The sequence below is a fragment of the Centroberyx affinis genome, unplaced genomic scaffold (assembly GCF_046629955.1).
Source record: "Centroberyx affinis isolate AG114_WGS23_722 - 3 ecotype Tasmania unplaced genomic scaffold, CSIRO-AGI_Caff_v1 ptg003948l_1, whole genome shotgun sequence".
NCBI lineage: Eukaryota > Metazoa > Chordata > Actinopteri > Beryciformes > Berycidae > Centroberyx > Centroberyx affinis.
In genome coordinates this window covers 117,367-137,717 of record NW_027281773.1, presented here as the reverse complement: position 1 = coordinate 137,717, position 20,351 = coordinate 117,367, and the positions used below count along the sequence as shown (strand labels likewise).

The following is a 20,351-nucleotide window of genomic DNA, read 5'->3' as shown; positions in this document are numbered from 1 at the left end:
GTGTAGATCACACCAGGTGCCAAAACACCTACAAAATCAATCACTTGCTGTGTATCTACACACTCAAAATAGTAAAGATTTCCCTGATTCAACATTAGATTTAAAATTACTGCAGGAATCCTAGTTGCTGATAATCAGTAGAAGTTAGCTATATTCTAGCAGCAATGGCATGTAGTTGTAAATAAAAAGGTGGAGAAGTTATGATCTCCAGGCAGTGATCAACCATCAATATCAACCAAAAAATCAAAATACTTTTTTCCCTTAAAAGGATAGACTACTTCAGTTTGATACAATACATACCATAAATTTATATGATAAAGATTTATCAGCCTAAAAAGGTGAGTAAACTCTGAGTGTAGGTGGGTTTACCTTCCACTGAGTATGACCCATGTTAGTATTTGGAGTTTAAATAAATACGTAACAAACCAAAGATTCATATGAATAAAATGAACTGATTGAACTCAATTGTAGCATGTTGCTGTGGCTAGGTTCCTTTTGAGAAATCAAGATACAACATCAATAGGAATCAAAAGATAGCCAAACTCAAAAAAGTTTTATAGTGTGGGAGAAGCATGTTCTGGCTTGATAAGACATAAAACCCTCTATCAGTGATCTCACTATGTAGTAATTTATCAGCAAATTAATGTCAAATTAGACTTTAAGTTATGTATTTCTGAATCTAATTATCCTCACTGACCACCCCCTCTTTCCTCCCGCTCCAGACTGCTGCCTTCTCCTGATCTGAAACCAACAGCTAAGGTCAGCTAAGGTCATCGCCATGGTGACCTTCGCCGAGACGTCCGAAATCTCCCCTATGGAGCTGCGTGAGCCCACCTGCCTGACCGCGACCCTGTCCCCCGGGCTGCGGCGCAAGAAGATGCTGTGGCAGAACGCTGTCAAACACATCATGATCCAGCAGGAGCTGAGCGCACAGGTGATGAACACACAGTCAGTCAGCAATATGTTGCATCGGTGTGGAGTTGTAGATGTATACCATCCTGTAAGTGATGTTTTGTACATGTGTTCTCTTTGTGTATCGGAGGTTTTGAGGTCTGTCTGCCTTAGCATTGGCATTTTCACACTCACAAACCAAAGAAAACTGAACTGAACTGTAACTGTGCACTGACATTATGAACAGGTATTATTGGGCCAGTGCAGTATGGGTGCAGACTAGCCATGCAGTATGAGATGTCCTAATTCAATTAATAATAAGTATAGCTGCAAGCAGCGATTAGCGGGGTCCAAGCACTCAGAAGTAGTTTGTATCATTGTATCATTATTATCATCATCATTGTGCTTAAGCTTTGTCTCATTCCCCAAGAGCTGATTTCATTCAATTTTTGCACAATGTTACACAGTCCTCAGAAGGACCTACATGTTTAAGACTGTCAAATGGATGCCCAACCCTGATTGGCTGACGATGGTTATGTTTATTTGCTTTAGTTAGCCGTAATGTTATGGACAGGAACATACTGATATGTGTCAGTTTGTTCCTTACATTGCTGTCATTCGGCTATCTTTTGATCGATCAACAAAAATGCTGCACAGTAGTTGGGACCATGGATAAACAATAACCACATTGATCAAAAGACAGCTACCTTCTAATTGGGCATCATCAATTTGACTGCTGACACAAGGCCATCACTGTACTACTACAACCTACTGGTCACTGGTGTGGGGAATATTATGAAATGAGCTGTGGTGAAAGAGATCAAAAACCCCATGATGTTTTTCTGTCCTGGTTTGACAGGTGGGTGTGGAGCCGGCACGCCAAATCTTTGTGACAGACGCCTACATTGAGGAGATCAACAGACAGATCCGCAACAAGGCCTCGCGCGGGGTTACCAAGCGCCGCTCCTCGGCGTCCCGCATCCACCCTTCCCACAGCCGGGGCTCCACCAGCACGCACGGCAGCATCGGGGGCCCTATGAACGACTACGCCAGCGACGCCGACTTCTTCGTGCGCTGGGGCCACACGGTGCGCGGCGTCTACATTCCCACGCTAAGGCACACCTTCAAGTCGCGCGACCTGGAGAAACTCTACCAGAAGCACTCTTCTCACCAGAGGCGCACCTCGCTAGCTGTCACCAACGTCATCGACGCGGTGGCGAAGCTACATGTACTGGTCCTGTACCTGGCGCTAGCCCCTGACGCTGTCCCGGACACTCTGCGCGGCTGCCTGACGGGCTTCTTCATGGTGTTAGCGATAGCGCTGTGCATCCTGGTGCTAACCTGCAGAGACTCCATGTCCCCGCGGTGGCTGCGCTATGCCGGCCTCGCTAGCTGGCTGTCTCAGACCGCGCAGGTGCTGGGAGGGCTGGTGTACGGGCTGGAGAAGGACCCGTCCTGGTACGTTCTGTTCACGTTGTTCGCCACGTACACGCTGCTGCCGTTGCCGCTGCTCTGGGCCATGTGCGCCGGCTGCCTCACCTCAGCGCTGCACCTGCTGGTGGAGACGGTGCGCTGCTACAATGACGCCGTGCTTTTGAGAAAGGTCAGCTGACTCCTTCGTTCTCTTAAGAATGCAGTATTGGGCCATTAAAAAGTCCTCCTTTTTCTTCTCCAGAATAATATTACAATCAGTTATGTCTGAATTTCCTATAACTTAATTTGTGGGCCCATTATCAAAGCAAAAATTTTCATTTATTAGATAACATTACTTTAGACTTTAATCTTGACTCTCACTCTCAAATTCATTCTCACTATATAACATTTAAATGTTTCACATTTCAAGTTGGCAAGTCTTTCTATGAAACTTCTTTTACGACTTGACAAAACTGGCAACAATCCACCTATCAAACCTCTAACACCCGACACTGCTCCTCTTCCTCCTACACTCGCTGTCCTGTTGCTCTAGCTCTTTAGTCTTCTCTTCCTCCAGTCTTCCTCCTCTACCACTCCACCCTCTCCTCTTCCTCCTCCGCTCATTCTCAACACATCATCCCAGCTCTACATTATGGAAAAATGTTCTGTGCTTGTAGCATACAACTTAAGGTTATAGTGAGAGTGGCCGACCTTTGTGGAATGTGTGAACCCTCTTTGGTTCAAGTTTTGGTCAAATTCGATATAGATAACGATTCTCTCTGACTTGAGCTTCTCTGCGTGTCCTCATATTTATCATGCCCAGTTTTGGGCATGATAAATATTTCTTCAGATTCAAATGTCTTCAGATCCTAATAAATCAGATAGTCTGAGCAAGTGATGCTAGACCTGTACTCCTATTCCACAAGGCTTTATGTTACACTGACCACTCTGATAATGTAAAACCTCCTGACGTTCATTCCACTCTCCCTTCTCTGTCCACGCATTTTCTAAAGGTGCTCTGTACCTGCAGTCTAAATATTGAATTGCATCTGCTTATTATGCAAATAAACCCATGGTTCATCCACTTAAAATTCACCTCCATCTCTGCTTCTCCTCCACCACCTCCTCCTGCTATGTCCAGATATTGACTAAAGGCCTACTGTACATATGGAGATTACCTCTAATTGTGTTAAACAAGACTCCACTCCCCATTTCCAACCCTCCTTTTCAGCCCATATACATTGGATTTCCCTGGTTAAAATGAAGTGAATGAATGTGAAATCCCTCTGCAGGTGTTTGCCAAAGGCCTGCTGTACCTGGGTATGAACACAGCGGGCTTGTTCATTCACTACCTGACGGACCGCGCCCAGAGACAGGCTTTCCTGGAGACCCGACGCTTCATTGAGGGACGCCTCAAACTAGAGCAAGAGAACCAGAGACAGGTATTATGCTGTTGTACTGTTATAGGCTTATATGAATTTGAAGATTGGGACATATTTTGACCAGATTGGTGAACGCTGAGCATCCTGAATAGTGTGGCATGATTTTTTAACCTTTTAACCTCTGCTGTTTTCTCCGTATTGAGACAAAGTCAGATTATGAAGCGAAACAGGACTGCTATCGCTTTTCTGTACCCTTTTTTAAGTGTCCCTCACTCATTTTATCTATTTATGGGATTAAAATAGCTTTGAACGTAGTCTCATAGCGACTTTTATTAGAACATTCTATTCTCTCTTGTCTGTAAACAAGCCTTATTCCGGTTATATCCTACTTTGATCTATGATTATCACATCAGATGTGACTTGTGTGGAAAAGCGGCATCAATGGGAGCTTGTTGTGTCTGGAAATAGGAACGCCTGGTGCTGTCGATCCTGCCTCGCTTTGTTGCCTTGGAGATGATCACTGACATGAGCTCCTTGGAAGATGAGCTCAATCCCCAGGAGTTTCATAAGATCTATATTCACCAGTACAAAGACGTCAGGTAGAGACACACACACAAATAAACAAACACACGCAGATTTAGATGGATGGATTTAGAGACAGCTGGGGTAGAAGAGAGGGTCTATTACAAAAATGAGGGGCTTAATGTGTCATTTGTACGCTGATCTGAGAAGTTGCATGTTTTTCTAAGAACTGCAACATCATGGTGCTGATCATTTATAGGCACAAGCATGAACTGACTAGTATATCTATCACAATAAAAGGTAAAGAGATATATGGTGTTCAATCCTGTTAAACATGCAGGTAAGGTTGGACTGATAGATAGTCCAGTTGCAAAAAGTAGACCTCAAATTGATTTGTTATCTTGTGCAGACTACCGTAAAACAAAAAATGGTAAAGTTTCAGTATTCGCTCATCACAAAATGATTATCACAGCTCTTTCTCTTCCCCTCCTGTCCACAGCATCCTGTTTGCAGACATCAAGGGCTTCACTCTGCTGTCCATGAACCTGTCGGCCCAGGAGCTGGTCCGGACCCTCAATGAGCTCTTTGGACGCTTCGACCGACTGGCAGAGGTGAAAACCTGTATATTTTGACCCCTAATTCTCTTGAATAGAGACTGCACATTACTATAATACAATAGTACTAATTGTCGTATGACTTTGGCAGCTTAGTCATATGAACAATTTTGCCAGGAGGTTCCCAAAATATGGACGAATAGAGATAAAAATGTATTGAGCCAACACATTATGCTGATGGATGAACCATTGCACTTTATATTATGCCTTGTATTGATGCTAGTTTCTTCTTTTTTTTTAAGAGAACATACAGTATTTTAGGCATGATTTTATAAATCTGCTGCAAAACAAATTATATTCTCTTGGTCTTTTTTTCTAAATCTAATGTAATTTAATTTAAAGACAAAATATACTTTTCAACTTATATTTCACCCATAATCTCTACATTACTCATCACAGGATGTAGCTCTGACACATTTGTAATATCTTTTTGACCCTTGAGAGGAACAGGAATTTTCCCAAATACATCTCCCTTTCTTATAAATGTAAGGTCTCTCTACCTTCGAACGGAATTGTTTCTACTATGCGGGGGTGTTACTCTCCAGAAGTCAAGTCAGGTTAAGTTTATACAGAGAGTGCTTTCGACAAACCAGATAGATACAAAGTGCTTTACAGAAAACAAAGCACAGGAAAACAGATAAAAACAAGATAAAAACAAGGTCTGTTTATCTGCACTCACTGATTGCCTACATAACCAAATTGCTTATATATACCTTGGAGACAATTCTCTCTTTGTCCAATAGATATGGGCATTACCGAGCATAAAAACTGTTCTCAAGCATTATATCTATTCATTTTGTCTCTTCCCCATTCCCCTTCTATCTTCTCACCCCTTCCCTCTTGTCTCTCTCTCATCCCAGGAGCATCACTGCATGCGGATAAAGATTCTGGGAGACTGTTACTACTGTGTGTCGGGGGTCCCAGAGCCGCAGCGTGCCCATGCCCGTTACTGCGTTGAGATGGGCCTGGCTATGATCAGCACCATACGGTCAGTCTATGTGGCTGCTAGAGCAGTGGTTCCCAAAGTGGGGTCCGGGGTCCCCTAGAGGTCCTTGAAGGAGTTCCAGGGAAACAAGGAATAGTTTTATTTCAGTATTATTTCATTTGAAGACAAGACAGTGTTATAGGAATTTAATCAGTTGTTCAGATCCGTACCAAATCATATCCTTATCCTTTTGTGTACATCTATTTGGGGGGACTTGACCTGAACCACTTGCTGCATTACTCACAGGCATTAAACTGAATAGTATATGTTATAGTTCATTAATATGCAATCATTGGTCAAGCTATGCAGGAATGATTTTGAATTACAGATATTACACAGGTAGAGCATTAATCTATGGATATTATAGATTATCAAAAGGACACAGCATATTATAACATATCTTGATTGAAAATAGGAACTATTTTTTAAAGAACATATTATAGGCCCTCTTCGTCACTATGTGCTCTATCTACACCCGTGCTTAAGGAGGATCTATTTTTTTAAAGTCTGGTACAAAGACTGCTTGTGTGCTGCTAATTAAAGGCAGCACTTATGAGCCTATGAGAGACACAATAGATACCTCATCTTTTAAAGGTGGAATGTGATTGAGTGAGAGCAGACAATGCCACTAACAGATGCATTTAACTAGATAGGCTCAATAACTTTTCAGTTCTGTAATTATGTCCTCTAGGGAAAAAGTATGGAAGGAAACAATGACTGCAGTGTAATACAATCTCCACAATCAAATGCCAACATAAAAAGTCTGTAGTCTGTAAAAAAGAAATTGGAATTGAAATGTATGTTTGGTGCATGCTGCAGGTAGACAGAAGTGTAGCAAAATGCCTTTGGGCTCTGATTTGTTCATTCACACCAAGGCTTTGACCTGCCAGGATGATTTACTAGCAAGGCATTAGATTGCAGTTTCCTGACTGTACTGTAATTGTAGTTCTTTCTTTCATGTTATAATCAGACAGTATCAAAATATAGCAGAGGGTAAATTACAACTTGTTACAGGGAAACTTTAAATTCAGCTAGAAAGAGGGGAACTACAGTATTTACAGTGGTTAATTTCCATAAAGATGCAGCCAGATAAACCTGCGCAAACAAGATCAGAGGTCTCAGCCTGTTGGTAGCCACAGAACCAGCTGTGTCAAATTGAATGACCTTTTGTTACTTAATTACGCTATGATTAGGAAAATTGGGGACCTGAAGTGTTACTTAGTTGCTGTAAAATATCAGATGCACATATGAAAGACATGACATAGCGTGCCCAGTCTTATAATAAAACTATATGTTGTAAAGGTTGTAGACTATTGCACTGGTTTTGTGCCTTATATTTAACGTTAAAGGCTGATGAGTCGTGTGTGCCTAAGTCTTAAATTATCAACTTTATCATGTTTGTGCCTCGTAAATCTTACCAGGACAGTCTGACATGATACATTTATCTACATGCTTTGCAAACTCTATGTGTGTCAAATTGTAGTTTTAATGTTGGATGTCCTGCTAACCGGCACCACCAGGTATGTACGGAAGCAGCTGAACTACGATATGGACATGCGGATTGGGATCCACTCGGGCTCTGTCCTGTGTGGGGTGCTGGGCCTGCAGAAGTGGCAGTTTGATGTATGGTCCTGGGACGTCGGCATCGCCAACATGCTGGAGGCGGGGGGCATCCCGGGGTGAGTGGGCTGTCTGTACCACAGAGCACCTGTTGTGACACAGCCAGGAGGGCATGATTCAACTGGGAAGAGGTTAATCTCCTTTTAGCTTATTTGGTCTCTGTCTGGGTTACCACATAATTATTATGTACAGCTCAATGTGTCACCTAACAGCAGCACTTAAAGCCCACTCTTAGGTTTCCATATCAGGTTCTTTTTTGTAATATCAATGCAGTGGTGTTGTGACCAAAGAAATCTGTAACTTTATAAAAAGTGTGCAAGTGCTTAAGAAAGTACCAGAATGTACCAGAAAATTATTCTCTGCCAGAGCAATCAGTATGGAACTTTACTATTACACTATTAAAATTAGCCCTATAGAAAACATACCTTTCTAATCAAGGTGTATGATCTGTTTTTCAAATGTTATTGTGTCCTTCTCTACAAAAATGCATATTTACAGGATGTTGTGCACATGTATGTGTGTGCATGCATGTGTGTGTCTGTACCAGTTGTGTGAAAACAATGGACTTTCCTTGCAAATCAATTGTAAACTTCTCTATTTTTCCTTCATCCAGACGGATCCACATCTCCAGGGCAACTCTGGACTGTCTGCAGGGCAGCTACCGGACAGAGGATGGCCACGGCCGAGACAGGAACGAGTTTCTACGGAAACACGACATCGACACCTTCCTCATCTGCCCACAGGAGGAGAGGACCACTATCGACCAAATTGAGCCCCACAAAATCCAGAAAACCAGCCGAACCTGGAATCCAGAGCTGCCCTTTGGCAGCATCATTGACATGAACTGTGTAAGTGGGCAGGGACGCAAAGTAGAAGGGAAAGGTGGTATTCCATGTACTGCCACCATCTTATGAAAGTAAACATTTCTTGTTGCCCTGACAATGGTGTAGATATGTGCAACATAAGCACAAGGCAGGTTGGACTGACCGGTCAGGTCAGGTCAAGTCAAATTTATTTATCAAAGCGCTTTTCAGAGAGAGCATATAAATACAGAATAAAACAAGAGATAAAAAACAAGACAGAACAAAAAATCCTTGGAAAATTGTGATTTATTAAGAGTTTAATTTAGCTAAGAGTGTAATTTCACTCTTATTTTATTTACTAGTTAATACATTCCAGCTGTTATTTCCCAACCTCTAGATAGCAAGAAGTTACACCCCGCTGTAAATCAATGACCAATGTAAAAATGGGAAAAAATATATTTTAAATTAAATTGGTCTGCAGCCAGACGGGTATCTTCAGCAAGTCATCCATTTATGTGGGGGATCTCAACCAAAATGTCTATTTGTTGGCCCTAAGTAGAAAAAGGTTTCAACCCCCCACAGCTCCCACACCCCCACCTACAGTATGACACATATTTTGAGATTATCATCTGAAAATAATCCAATCATCAAAGGCTGAATGGGAACTCCTGATCGATCTTACACCGTCCGTGATCTTTCCTCACAGATCCTGGCCTCCTTCACGAACGGTTCTCTGCCACAGCTGCCCAACTTACGCCAGTCGGCCTCCAAGGAGATCAACAAGCGCATCGAACACGCGATTGCGGTTCGCAGCAGTGAGCGTATGCACAGGGAGCACATCACTCCCCTGACCCTGGTGTTCAAGGACACACACATCGAGGGCAAGGTAAGGCAGGTTCAGAGGACGCTTGGTAGGGGACGGATAGGCAAGCTGTGTGTGATCACATGGGAAACAGAATGAATCTCCACAGAGCAAACTTTGGTGTGAATGTTTGATGATGTTCTTAACGTTGTGATACACTCACCATGTATGATGATCTCTTTCTACTGTCCCAGTTCTCCCAGATGAGAGATGAAATGTTCAACTCCAACCTGGTCTGCTCCTTCATCATGCTCCTCTTCCTCATGGCTGCCCAGGCGATCATCCCCGCCCCCAGGTAGACTGACACCGACAATGTCCAATCAAAGCTCAACACTCATTTTTTTTTACAGTTTGTGTGGATTGGTTTTGGGTTCCAAAAATGCTTGGAACCCAAGTTGAAGCTGACCTTGACTTTGCCTAAGAATTCCGGTTAAACTATATATCAATTTGCCAATATATTATATTTCTAGATATAAATATTGATATTGACCAGTCAGTGTCGTTTGATGAAGGTTCCTCCCTGATCACAGCTACATTGCATAAAAACTTTAAAACCTGCAATGGATTTTTTTATTTTCTTTGCACATTTTTTTTTACTTCATTGAATACTTCAATTAAAATGTCAAATGTATGAATAGGTGGGGTGGAGAGTTTTAGTGTGACATGATGGTCTAAATGCTGTTTCAGGGGCTTTTCCACCCTGACAAGAGTAAAATAATGGGGAAAACATTGAATACTTTTGGCATGAAAATGGTCAGATTTAAAGATACTGAATAAAATCAAACAAAATATCAACAATAGAGACTTCAGTAAAAATATTGGCATGGTATCAGCCTTCAAAAACTCATCAGTCGAACCCTACTAATAGAGTTTGACTGATAGATAATTCATCTTCCACCCTTCTAACATAATTGGGCTGATTTCCCTGATCATTTGAAGCTTAATTAAAAACATCTTTGTGTCTCTCAGAGCTACAAACTGTCATTCATTTCCTCTTGTTTTATAATGCTACCCTCGATGAATATTTTCATATCACAACCTCACTCGCATCCTGTTTCCTCCTCTTATCCCTGCAGGCAGTACCCAGCTGTGCTCCAGTTTTCCCTCTTCCTGCTCGCCTACATGCTGCTGCTGCTGCTGGCTCTGGCCGAGGAGTTCAAGCGGACTCCCCCGGCGCTGCAGCAATTCTGCTGCTGGATCCACGAGAACAACAGCGCCCGCAACCTCCTCACCCTCACCGCCATCACCGTCAACTTCGGCTTGGCCTCCGCTGACATGGTGAGGGCCTGGACATCGACGTGAAGTCTTTTCCCGTTTATCAAGAGTTTATCTGCTTCTCTTTTGTTTACAATGTCCTTCCTATCTAATAATTTGATCTGAGGCGGTCCAGGTAGCGGAACTGAAAGAACAGAGCAAACTAATCCTCAGATAGACTACTTAGGAGAGGTGCGCTAACTCGTTGATTGGCACTTGACTATAAAAATAACCTAAAAGTGTTAAACAAATCAAAACTATCTTATATTAGATAGTTAGATTCTTTAAAGTAGCCGCCCTTTGCCTTGATGGAAAGGCAAAGGCTGTGGAAAGAAATTCATACATAGGATCAACTTCACTATTCCTATATTTATCTAAGAAAAAATTTTCAAGCATTTAAGCAGAAGCCTTTAGATCAAAATGGCTTTAAGATAATGAGAAACATAGTACATTCAATCAAACTTTTGACTGTCAATCAGAAATGTCATGTGTATCCGTTTCATTGTGATACTCTCTCGCTCAGCCTATACACTTCAGTTCTCAAGAGTGTTTATGTCATTTGTACATGCTGTCCTGTGTGCCTTGGTGCAGGTTTGGTGTATTCTGAGGGACAGAGACACAGGAGCGGCTGAGGTAATGGACAGGGTCGTCACAGCTTCACCAAACCAAAGGCCGCTCACCGTCTGCACTTACCCCGAGGTAGGACTACAGTGATGAGTAGAAAATCCCCTAAGAGTGGTCAGTCCTATGTGTGTCTGGGAAAAACATAACTTGGATCAGTCGGACAGTCTAGTGTATTTTTTCATTTACTTAAATAAAAATAAGACTTAATGCTTTAATGTAGATGTTTTTCTCATGTGCAGCTGTCTCCTCACTATTCGAACACTGATCCCCTCAGATGAGATTCATCCTCACTCTCTCTCTCTAATCTCTCCCTTCCTCCTCTCCTCTGTCCGTCCACCTGGTGAGCAGGTGTTTGTGTTGAGCGGGGTGATCGCCATGGTGACCTGTGCGGTGTTCCTGCGTCTCAACTCTCTGCTTAAGCTGGCGGTGTTGCTGCTGGTGGTGGCTGTCTACTCCTACCTCATCCACCTGGCCTTTCTCACTCTCAGCCACGACATGCTGCACAGGTCAGTGTACAGGACACAATCAGCCAGTCAGTGTCGTTCACCTCCACTACAATGGATATGATGCACCTTGATTACATATTTATTGTATAATTTATCGACATTGCAGTGGTTGTCAAAAGGAAGCCTTTAATCTGAACTGATTCTAATGCAATATTTAGTGAGTCTTAGTGCCCCATGGTCTAAATACTGTTTCAAGGTTTTTCCACTATGCTGAAAATAAATTCTGAGAGGAATACTGATGACTGAAAATTGTCTTTGGATGGGCATACTATGCATCATTTTGATAATATATTGATGTTGTATTGGCTGATTGATCAGTGTTTGGCTGAGTTCACTGATCCCATCTATTTCTGTGGTCTACTACTATTGTTATGGGGAGGGTCAGTAGATTAATGCTGAAAACAAAAGAGTTTTTGAATTGGCCAAGTTTTCATTCTTATTTTTTTGTTTCAGTTAACTTCACTAACCTTGTCACAAACACAAACACACACATACCCACACAACTGAAAGCAAATACATGTGAGCAGACACATGCACTCACACATTTATGAACATTCACACATACGTACACAGACACACACACACACACACAAACACATGCATTTACACGCATGTACGTGTCAGCAAGCACACAAGCACACACACCCCAATACATTGAGTCTGCCAAACATACTGTCATTTGCATTTGCATCATTTGACTAAGTGAACATCCGCCTCTCTTCCTACTCACATATTTACACACAGGTCTCACTATCTCCGGAGAAAAGGAATCTCCATCCTTCTCATGGCCATGTTTCTTGTGGCTATCTTCTACAACGGACGGCAGGTAATGTTTAACACAGTCTTACCCAAAGTCTCAAGTTTGTGCAACATTTTCAGTGCTGTTTTCAGCATGCTGTGGGGTAGTTTAGTTTAGTTTAGCTTTAGTTTTAAGATTAGTAGTGATCCCAACCGTAATCATTACAGCATCATTTTCCCAGCCTGTATGAGTGTAACGGACTCTGCTGACTGAGCATGTAGGCAGTGGAGTGCAGCACTCAGACAGGTGACCTCTGATAGACGTTGCATCTGCTCCTTGTTCTCCAGTGGGAAGCCACCGCCAGGCTGGACTTCCTGTGGCGTCTGCAGGCCCAGCAGGAAGTGGAGGACATGAGGGAGCTGCGGGAACATAACGAGTCTCTGCTGCATAACATCCTGCCTGTGCATGTGGCACGACACTTCCTGGACAGGAGCAAGAATGATGAGGTGCATAAAAGACCATGACACCCCTGACTTTAGAGTATAACATACCAGCTGACCTCTGACCTTTAGATACAGTACGCTAAAAATATCAGTCCAACACATGGGTCTGTGAGAATACCCTATCAAGTTTAATGTTCATTGTAAAATGTGTGTTTTAGGAGCTTTACTCCCAGTCCTATGATGAAGTGGGAGTTATGTTCGCCTCCATCGCTGGGTTCAATGATTACTACGAGCAGAAAGAGATCAAACATGAAGGGGTGGACTGCCTCCGCCTGCTGAATGAGATCATTGCTGGCTTTGACGAGGTAAGAATGAAGTGTCTTCTATAGGTTCAGATTATTCATTGGCCCATATGCAGTGTATCAACCATTTGAAAAAAGTGACATACTACATGACATGTAGTTGAAAGGATGGGGACACACACAATGGAAATTACTTTGTTGAGCACTTATTAACTTATTAATTCATCCCGATGGGTGAACATCACCCACCTGCTATATACATGCTATACACATATAATTTTCTCTCTTTATCTCTCTTTTGCTTCTTCTCACTAGTTGCTGGAGGAGTCGTACTTCCACTATGTAGAGAAGATCAAGACCATCGGCAGCTGTTACATGGCAGCCTCCGGCCTCGCTCCAGACAGACAGGTGGGACAGCAGGAACACCAAAAGAGCCAACAAAGAAGAATGTTGCCATTAAAATTATACTGCATTTTTCCTTCCATCACTTAAACATGTTAAATCTTATTTCTCTCTCTCTCTCTCTTTCTCTTTCTCTCGCTCTCTCTCTCTCACACACACACACACAGGCACGCATGGATGAATGGAATCACCTGAGTGAGCTGGTTCTGTTTGCCTTGGCAATGCAGGAGACCTTGAAAGAGATTAACAGGCACTCTGCCAAAAACTTTCAGCTGCGTGTGGGTAAGTGGCTGGCCCCCTACACACACACACACACACACACACACACACACACACACACACACGCACACGCACACACACATACACTCTCACAAACACTTAAACAATGAATTGTTGAGAATAAACCTGTCTCTAAGGGTTTGAGTAAGAGTACTCTAGGGTAAGAATAATCGTTTGTCTAAAATAAATAGTGGGAACCGTATAAGAAATCAGACTTAATAGAGAAAAAAACACATTTTTCACAATGACACTAAATCCTCCCCTGGCTCTCTCCACTGGCCTGAAACAGGCATCGCCCACGGGCCGGTGGTGGCGGGGGTGATCGGCGCCACCAAGCCGCAGTATGACATCTGGGGGACGACGGTGAACCTGGCCAGCCGCATGGACAGCACCGGGGTGAGCGGACGCATCCAGGTCCCCGAGGCCACGCGCAGGATCCTGGCAGAGTGGGGCTTCGTCCTGGAGCTGCGTGGGGAAATCTTTGTCAAGGGGGTGAGTGGCTGAAAAGCTGCAGCTGACAGGTTAAGGCATGAAGGAGAGCTGTGAAGCTTGATTCTGATTGGTTGACTGATTGTAATTGGTTGACTTATTCTGATTGGTTGAATGATTCTAATTGGTCGACTGATTGGTTGACTAATTCTAATTTGTTGACTGATTCTGATTGGTTGGCTGATTCTGATTGGCTGACTGATTCTAATTGGTTGACTGATTCTAATTTGTTGACAGATTCTGATTGGTTGACTGATTCTGATTGGTGACTGATTCTAATTTGTTTACTGATTCAAATATGTTGACTGGTTGTGATTGGTTGACTGTTTTTAATTGGTTGTCTGATTCTGATTGGTTGGCTGATTTAGTTGTCCTGATTTGAGTTAGTTATTGATGCTGGGGGTTATTTTTTAATGGTATTCGTTATCCAATCTGTTCAATTCAATTTTATTATCATTCCTTACACAATTGCACAATGAAACGTGTAATTTCAGGGATCACAGCGCATTCCAAACTAAGAATAAAATAAGAGCAGCATGGATAATACAAAACAAACCAGTGCAAGCATGGACAATATAAGTTGCAGAAAAAGTGACTGGTGGATAGAATTCAATTATTACAGTAATAACAGAGTCCAAGATGGAGGTAAAAAGTGCCTACACACCCGTTCAGAAATTACAGTTGGTTTTTTTTCACCTCTTTGTTTATTAGTTTTCACAATTAAAAAAGAAGCATTATGTATACAAAAGCACAGGAAAAACATTTTTTTTTTTCAAGGAAACAAACAGACAAATAAGATAAAATAAAATAAGATAACAACGACAAAAACAACACAAACTCAACAATAATAGACAAGGCGTGTGTGTGTGAGCGTGCGCAGTTTAGAATAAACAAATTCTACAGCAAATGTTGAAAACAAACAATCCCACAACCTCATAGCTGTTCAAGTAGATATGTAATGAAAGGTTGCCATATGCTGCTAAAATTATCCTTAGGCCCTCGAAGGGCAAATCTTATCTTTTCTAGCTTCAAAAACTGTAGTGTATCTCTGATCCAGTGTTTAAAGCAGGGAGGGGTAGCCTGTTTCCAATTGAGTAAAATGAGTCTTCTGGCTAAAAGAGTGACAAAAGCGATGCAATTCGACTGTGCCCTAGGAAGATCATCATCCTCACGTTGGATACCAAAAATGGCTGTAAGAGGATTTGGAACTATTGGTCTTTTAAGTATCTTGGATAGGGCATCAAAAATGGAGGACCAGTAACCCGAGAGCCTCGGGCAAAACCAGAATGTATGAGCTAGTGTTGCAGGTGAGTTTTTACATCTATTACAAGAATCATCAATCGATGAATACATCTTTGAGATTCGGACTTTAGACAGATGAAGTCTGTGTGCCACCTTGAATTGAATCAGGCCATGCCTGGCACATATCGATGAGGAGTGTATTCTTGAGAATATATCTGACCACTCAGCATCTGTAAATTGTATATTCAGATCAGCCTGCCACGCCTCCCTCAATGCATCAAGAGATGCCGTCTGCATAGATGAAAGTTTCATATACATAACAGATATCGTGCCTTTGAGGGATGGAGCTGTTGGGAATAGAATATCTATAGGCTGCTGTTCAGGAATTGCCGGAAATGATCCGGTATGATTACGGGCCCAATCCCGAACCTGTAAATATCTAAAAAAGTGTGTTCTTGGTATATCAAATTTAGCTCTGAGCTGATCGAATGACGCAAAAACATCTGCCATGTACAGATCCTTAAATGAGATAATACCCTTCTCACACCAAACCAAGAAGGAGTCATTATGAAGTGAGGGGGGAAACTGATGATTTGCCACAATCGGGGCACACAATGAGCCACCCTGCCAGCCGAAGTGTTTCCGCACCTGAGCCCATATACGTAGTGACTGATGAACTAAGGGAGTGGTGGAAGAGAAATTACAGTTTTAACAGAAAGTGACTGGTATATAGTACAGTTTTAAATTACTGGATCTGATCTGTAATCAGATAGAAATGATGTTGCTGTAAGGGGGTAATGTTCAGTAAACTTCAGTAAAGTTCAGTAAAGTTCACTGGATTGCGTTGAGAGAGACCAATTCAGGGGGATGTGGTGCAGTTGGAGGGTAATAACTGTTTGTAAACTAGTATTTGTTTAGAAGTCCTGATAGTCCTGTGCATATTCATCTTGAGGGTCGTCTGGAAAGCATTTCAACCCGTCTGACCGCTGCTGTCATTCTAGGTGAGCGAGCGGCAGGGGAAAGTCCGCACCTATTTCATCAGCACCATGCGCAGTAAGAGAGCCAACGCCGGGACCAACGGGCACGCGGGGCCGCGGTCAGGAGGCCGCATCACACTGGCGGGAGTGGTGTTCGGTCTGGTGCAGGCCAGACACAAGGAGAAGATGAGAGAGGCCAATGGGGGGTTCAGTCTGAAGCCCCGCAGTCTCCAGTGCTGAGGGGTCAGAGTTCAAACAGAGGAGGGCAGGATCGGCCATTTTCTTTCCCTTGGTTTGCCGTGTTGTCTCATACTTTGACACTTTGCCACTGGTTGTAGGATCCAGTTCTGTCAGAGCCTTCGCTGCTGTTTCTCCCATGTCCTTCTCAGCTTTCCTGTGGTCTCAAAAAAAGAAAGAAATGTTAATGGGATTGGACTGCATTGTGCTCTAAATACAGACACATAGGGGAACTCATTTGTTCCTGTGGAGCGTCCATGGACAGATCTCTAGAGTGCTGACGCAGAGCTTTAAATCAGGTTCCAGGGCTGTATTGAGGATCAATGACTGCATGACAGATAGGAAAGACCGCCTCTAGTTCACTTTGTGCTGTTTACTGGACTTTGCTTAGAAAGGACCAAACTGTCCCACTGGCCTCTACCAAGTCTGAATAATCAAACTCTGCTTTCTATTTTTTATTGCCATATCTACCCACCATAAACACTATCTTCAGGCTTCTGGTTCATTTTGTACAAAGGCCAACATATTTCTTGCTGTGATAAATTAAACATCCTACACTTCACAATTCACACTCATACAGACCTCTAAAAAACGCAGAATACCTCAAGACAACTTGTGCAACCTCTCATAGATTACCAGTGGCCTACAGAATACTAATTAGTTCTTTTGTACTGTATAATCTTGCATCATTCTTATATTTTTTTTTTATATATCAATTCATCATTTCATGTTGTTGTGACTCCTAGCCTGTACTAGCCACTCTAATTCAAGATGTTCAAGATGTCCATTTAAGAAAGAGTAAATTAGGTTGGCTTCTTATGCTCCATCAGCATAAAACAGGGAATAAAAAAGTCCCATGAATAATTAATTCAAATTACTGTTAGGTTTGATATTGTACAGATTTTTACCTGTGTGTTGCTCCCATGAAAGTGGTACTTCTGTCTACATCAGTGTCAAAATAATCGATATTGTCCGCATTGGTCTGGATTTCTGAGATTAGTGTCAAAAATCTACATGTGACCAATTACAAAGTAATTACAAAGTAAGTAATTACAAAGTAGCCAACTCAGTTTTGCCTTGGTTAGGTATTACCATGATCACATTCGTTTTACAGTTACTTGACCTTTCCAACAACAGCGAATTTCTCTGCTTTCATAGAGGTTTTAATTGTTAACTGTTGAATCGACTTCCTTGCCAAAAGCACAGTTATAATCTGTGGCACTGCTCTCACCTCATGTCATTCATGTCATTAGATCTTAAAATGAAAGGACACACAAGGTGTTTTTACCTAAATGTAAAGATTATATTGTAGGCCTGTTGCATATCGTCATTGTCCGGTGAAAACCTGGTGACTCTGACGATTTTTTTCATGTTTTAACTAATTGAAGGATTACATACTATGGATTGAGGAAATTCTACAATCCTTGGGTTTATTAAACCCTCTCAAAACTAAATAAACTCAGAAAGCTGAAGAAAGGCTGTTGACATTTGGGAGATATGAGGTTTTCACCCGACAACAGCGATATATTATAGTAAAATTATGTTATTTAATTTTTCCTAGGTAAGCTGTGTGTTTATTTTTCCATCATTTTTACCAAAAATATTTAATGGTCTGCTTTTTCTGTTAATAAAACCAGTAACGAAAATAAAACTGAGTGATGTCATTTCAGCTAATAGTGCATGTGATTCATTGTCACCATGCATTCATTCCAAATTTGATTTGAGAGAGGCTCATTAGTATTAAACTCAATTCACACTTTTGTGTTAAGGACCACAAAAAAGATCAAATGCATCATGAATAATAATGTGATAACATTAATTGATACCTATTATTCTGATGATGATTATTAGTAATAGTAGCCATAGTAGTAGTAATATTATTATTAATTGACCAATAATAATAATGTGGTGCCTCTCTTTATGATACAAATTGCTGACCACTAGTCGATGCCAGCTGCTCCCTGTCAAAATCATTAGCTGAGGGACTGAAGGCACAGAGCACATGTATAAGAAAACAACAGACCTGTCAGGGGGCCAAACTGTTTGACAAGGCAGTGTTGCAGTCTTTTTCAGAGCACCATCATGGCAGTGGACTTCAACCTCCAGATAAAGTGTGTGCTGAGATCACAGAGATGCCAAAATCCACAAACTGTTGCCTTCAGACTGGTTCACTCACCACAGTGAAGTTAGCTGCGGCCCACGCAGCTTCATGTTGAAGCTGAGATGTCTTCCCAAGGTTCAGCAGTGTTATCAGCCCTAAAGCCTAAAACTGTTCCATTGGCTCTGGGAAACTGTGGTATTATTGTGGGTTATTGTTTGAATGGGTTTGAGAAGTTACATTTCCATTGGTGACAGGTCAACATATTGATTCCCTCCATAGGTCCAGCACTGTAAATCTGAAAGCTGTATTTATAAGTATTTAAATAGAAGCATGTGTTCAGAATTGGTTCCTGGCTTGTGTTTTAATATTTAGTTAATTAATTCAATGGCCATGTTTGTATGCAAGGGATTAGACTCCAGTTTGTGAGGAATAGGTTGTTCACACACATTACTGGGGAATCTATAGCCTCTTATGTAGGACAATCCAAACATAGCATTTGATAGCCACTCTTATCCAAATGACATATTAAACACTGTATGAGAGGCCCCAGTGGGATTTGGACTCCTAACACTGCAGTGTTGGTGCCATGCAGCATCGGCACTTATGAAAGTTGTTATATGAAAGAAAAGATATGTAAAGGAGCACAGACTCTATGAATCATAGTTCCACTTTAATAACGATGCATGCACAAAACTTGCATACACAACTCCCTGGACAAATCATACCTTGCAGCCTTCAAAAGACACCAGCATTACACTTTCTAAGCAGGTTTTTTTTTTTTTTTTGCTGGATTTTTTTTTTTTTGCTGGAAAGAAGAACATGATCACATTTCATGGGATTCATGCATACACAGTGGAAAGCCTGGGTATCACATAGGGATGAGCCTCTGGAGTAGAGTTTACCCATAGTCCTGTCTCCTGCAGTGCAGACTGGGCATTTTACCTCTGAACTTAGTCTGCCATCTGGAGGTCTGCGCCTATCAGTGAAACTCCAACTCCCTCAAATTGACAGCAAATCTGTGACTGAAATCTCTGAATGAAATTTTGGATTTTACCATTTGATGTTGCACATCCTGTATCCCAGAACTTAAGTTAAGGTTAAACACATGGCACATAGTGGACATTTTGGTAATTTAATGTCATGGAGAAATTGTAAAGTCATAAATCATTAGTCTGATCGTGAAACAGTACTGTTAAGAATGTTAACCTGACCAAGCTTCAATGAACAACCTGATGCTATGTATTAATGAAAATTTGTCATGGTTTTTAACTTGCTGAAACTAAGTTGCAAAAGTGAAGAAGAGGCACAGAAATAACCTTGCTCCCAATGCTCACTTTGGATTCTGTTAAACTTGAAACAGATTCTAGAAGATTATTTTTGTGATAAATTTCTATATTGTATCAAAGAGACCATGCCTAAGTTATTTTGACCAGAAAATGCCTATAAACTAGTAGCAAACCTGAGCTCACATATTGGCTTAAGCAGGAAACTTCCACTGATTCATAAACAAAACTCTTTCATCATTTGAAAAAAAAAAAAAAAAGTCACTGAGACACACTTCTGCTGACAATGTGACATTATATTTTCTGGGATTAAGGTATTGCCTGGTGCAAACTGTCAACCTGCAATGTAATAAAAACTCAAATTAATAATGTGTGAGTAAA

General features: G+C 41.7%; 1 protein-coding gene across 1 annotated transcript; it reads left to right on the top strand.

Annotated features, from left to right (window-relative positions):
* The first annotated feature begins 766 nt into the window (after positions 1–766).
* Positions 767–16,589, top strand: LOC139663178 (adenylate cyclase type 8). The gene is made up of 20 exons (XM_071541745.1): positions 767–934; positions 1,751–2,494; positions 3,597–3,746; positions 4,155–4,285; positions 4,708–4,819; positions 5,683–5,810; positions 7,328–7,486; positions 8,041–8,275; positions 8,937–9,116; positions 9,287–9,387; positions 10,169–10,370; positions 10,938–11,045; positions 11,319–11,476; positions 12,221–12,302; positions 12,563–12,721; positions 12,877–13,023; positions 13,276–13,368; positions 13,530–13,644; positions 13,931–14,133; positions 16,374–16,589. Exons 1-20 carry the CDS (start codon positions 779–781, stop codon positions 16,587–16,589), a joined length of 3,579 nt encoding a protein of 1,192 aa, XP_071397846.1. The 5' UTR covers positions 767–778.
* The last annotated feature ends 3,762 nt before the right edge of the window (positions 16,590–20,351 follow it).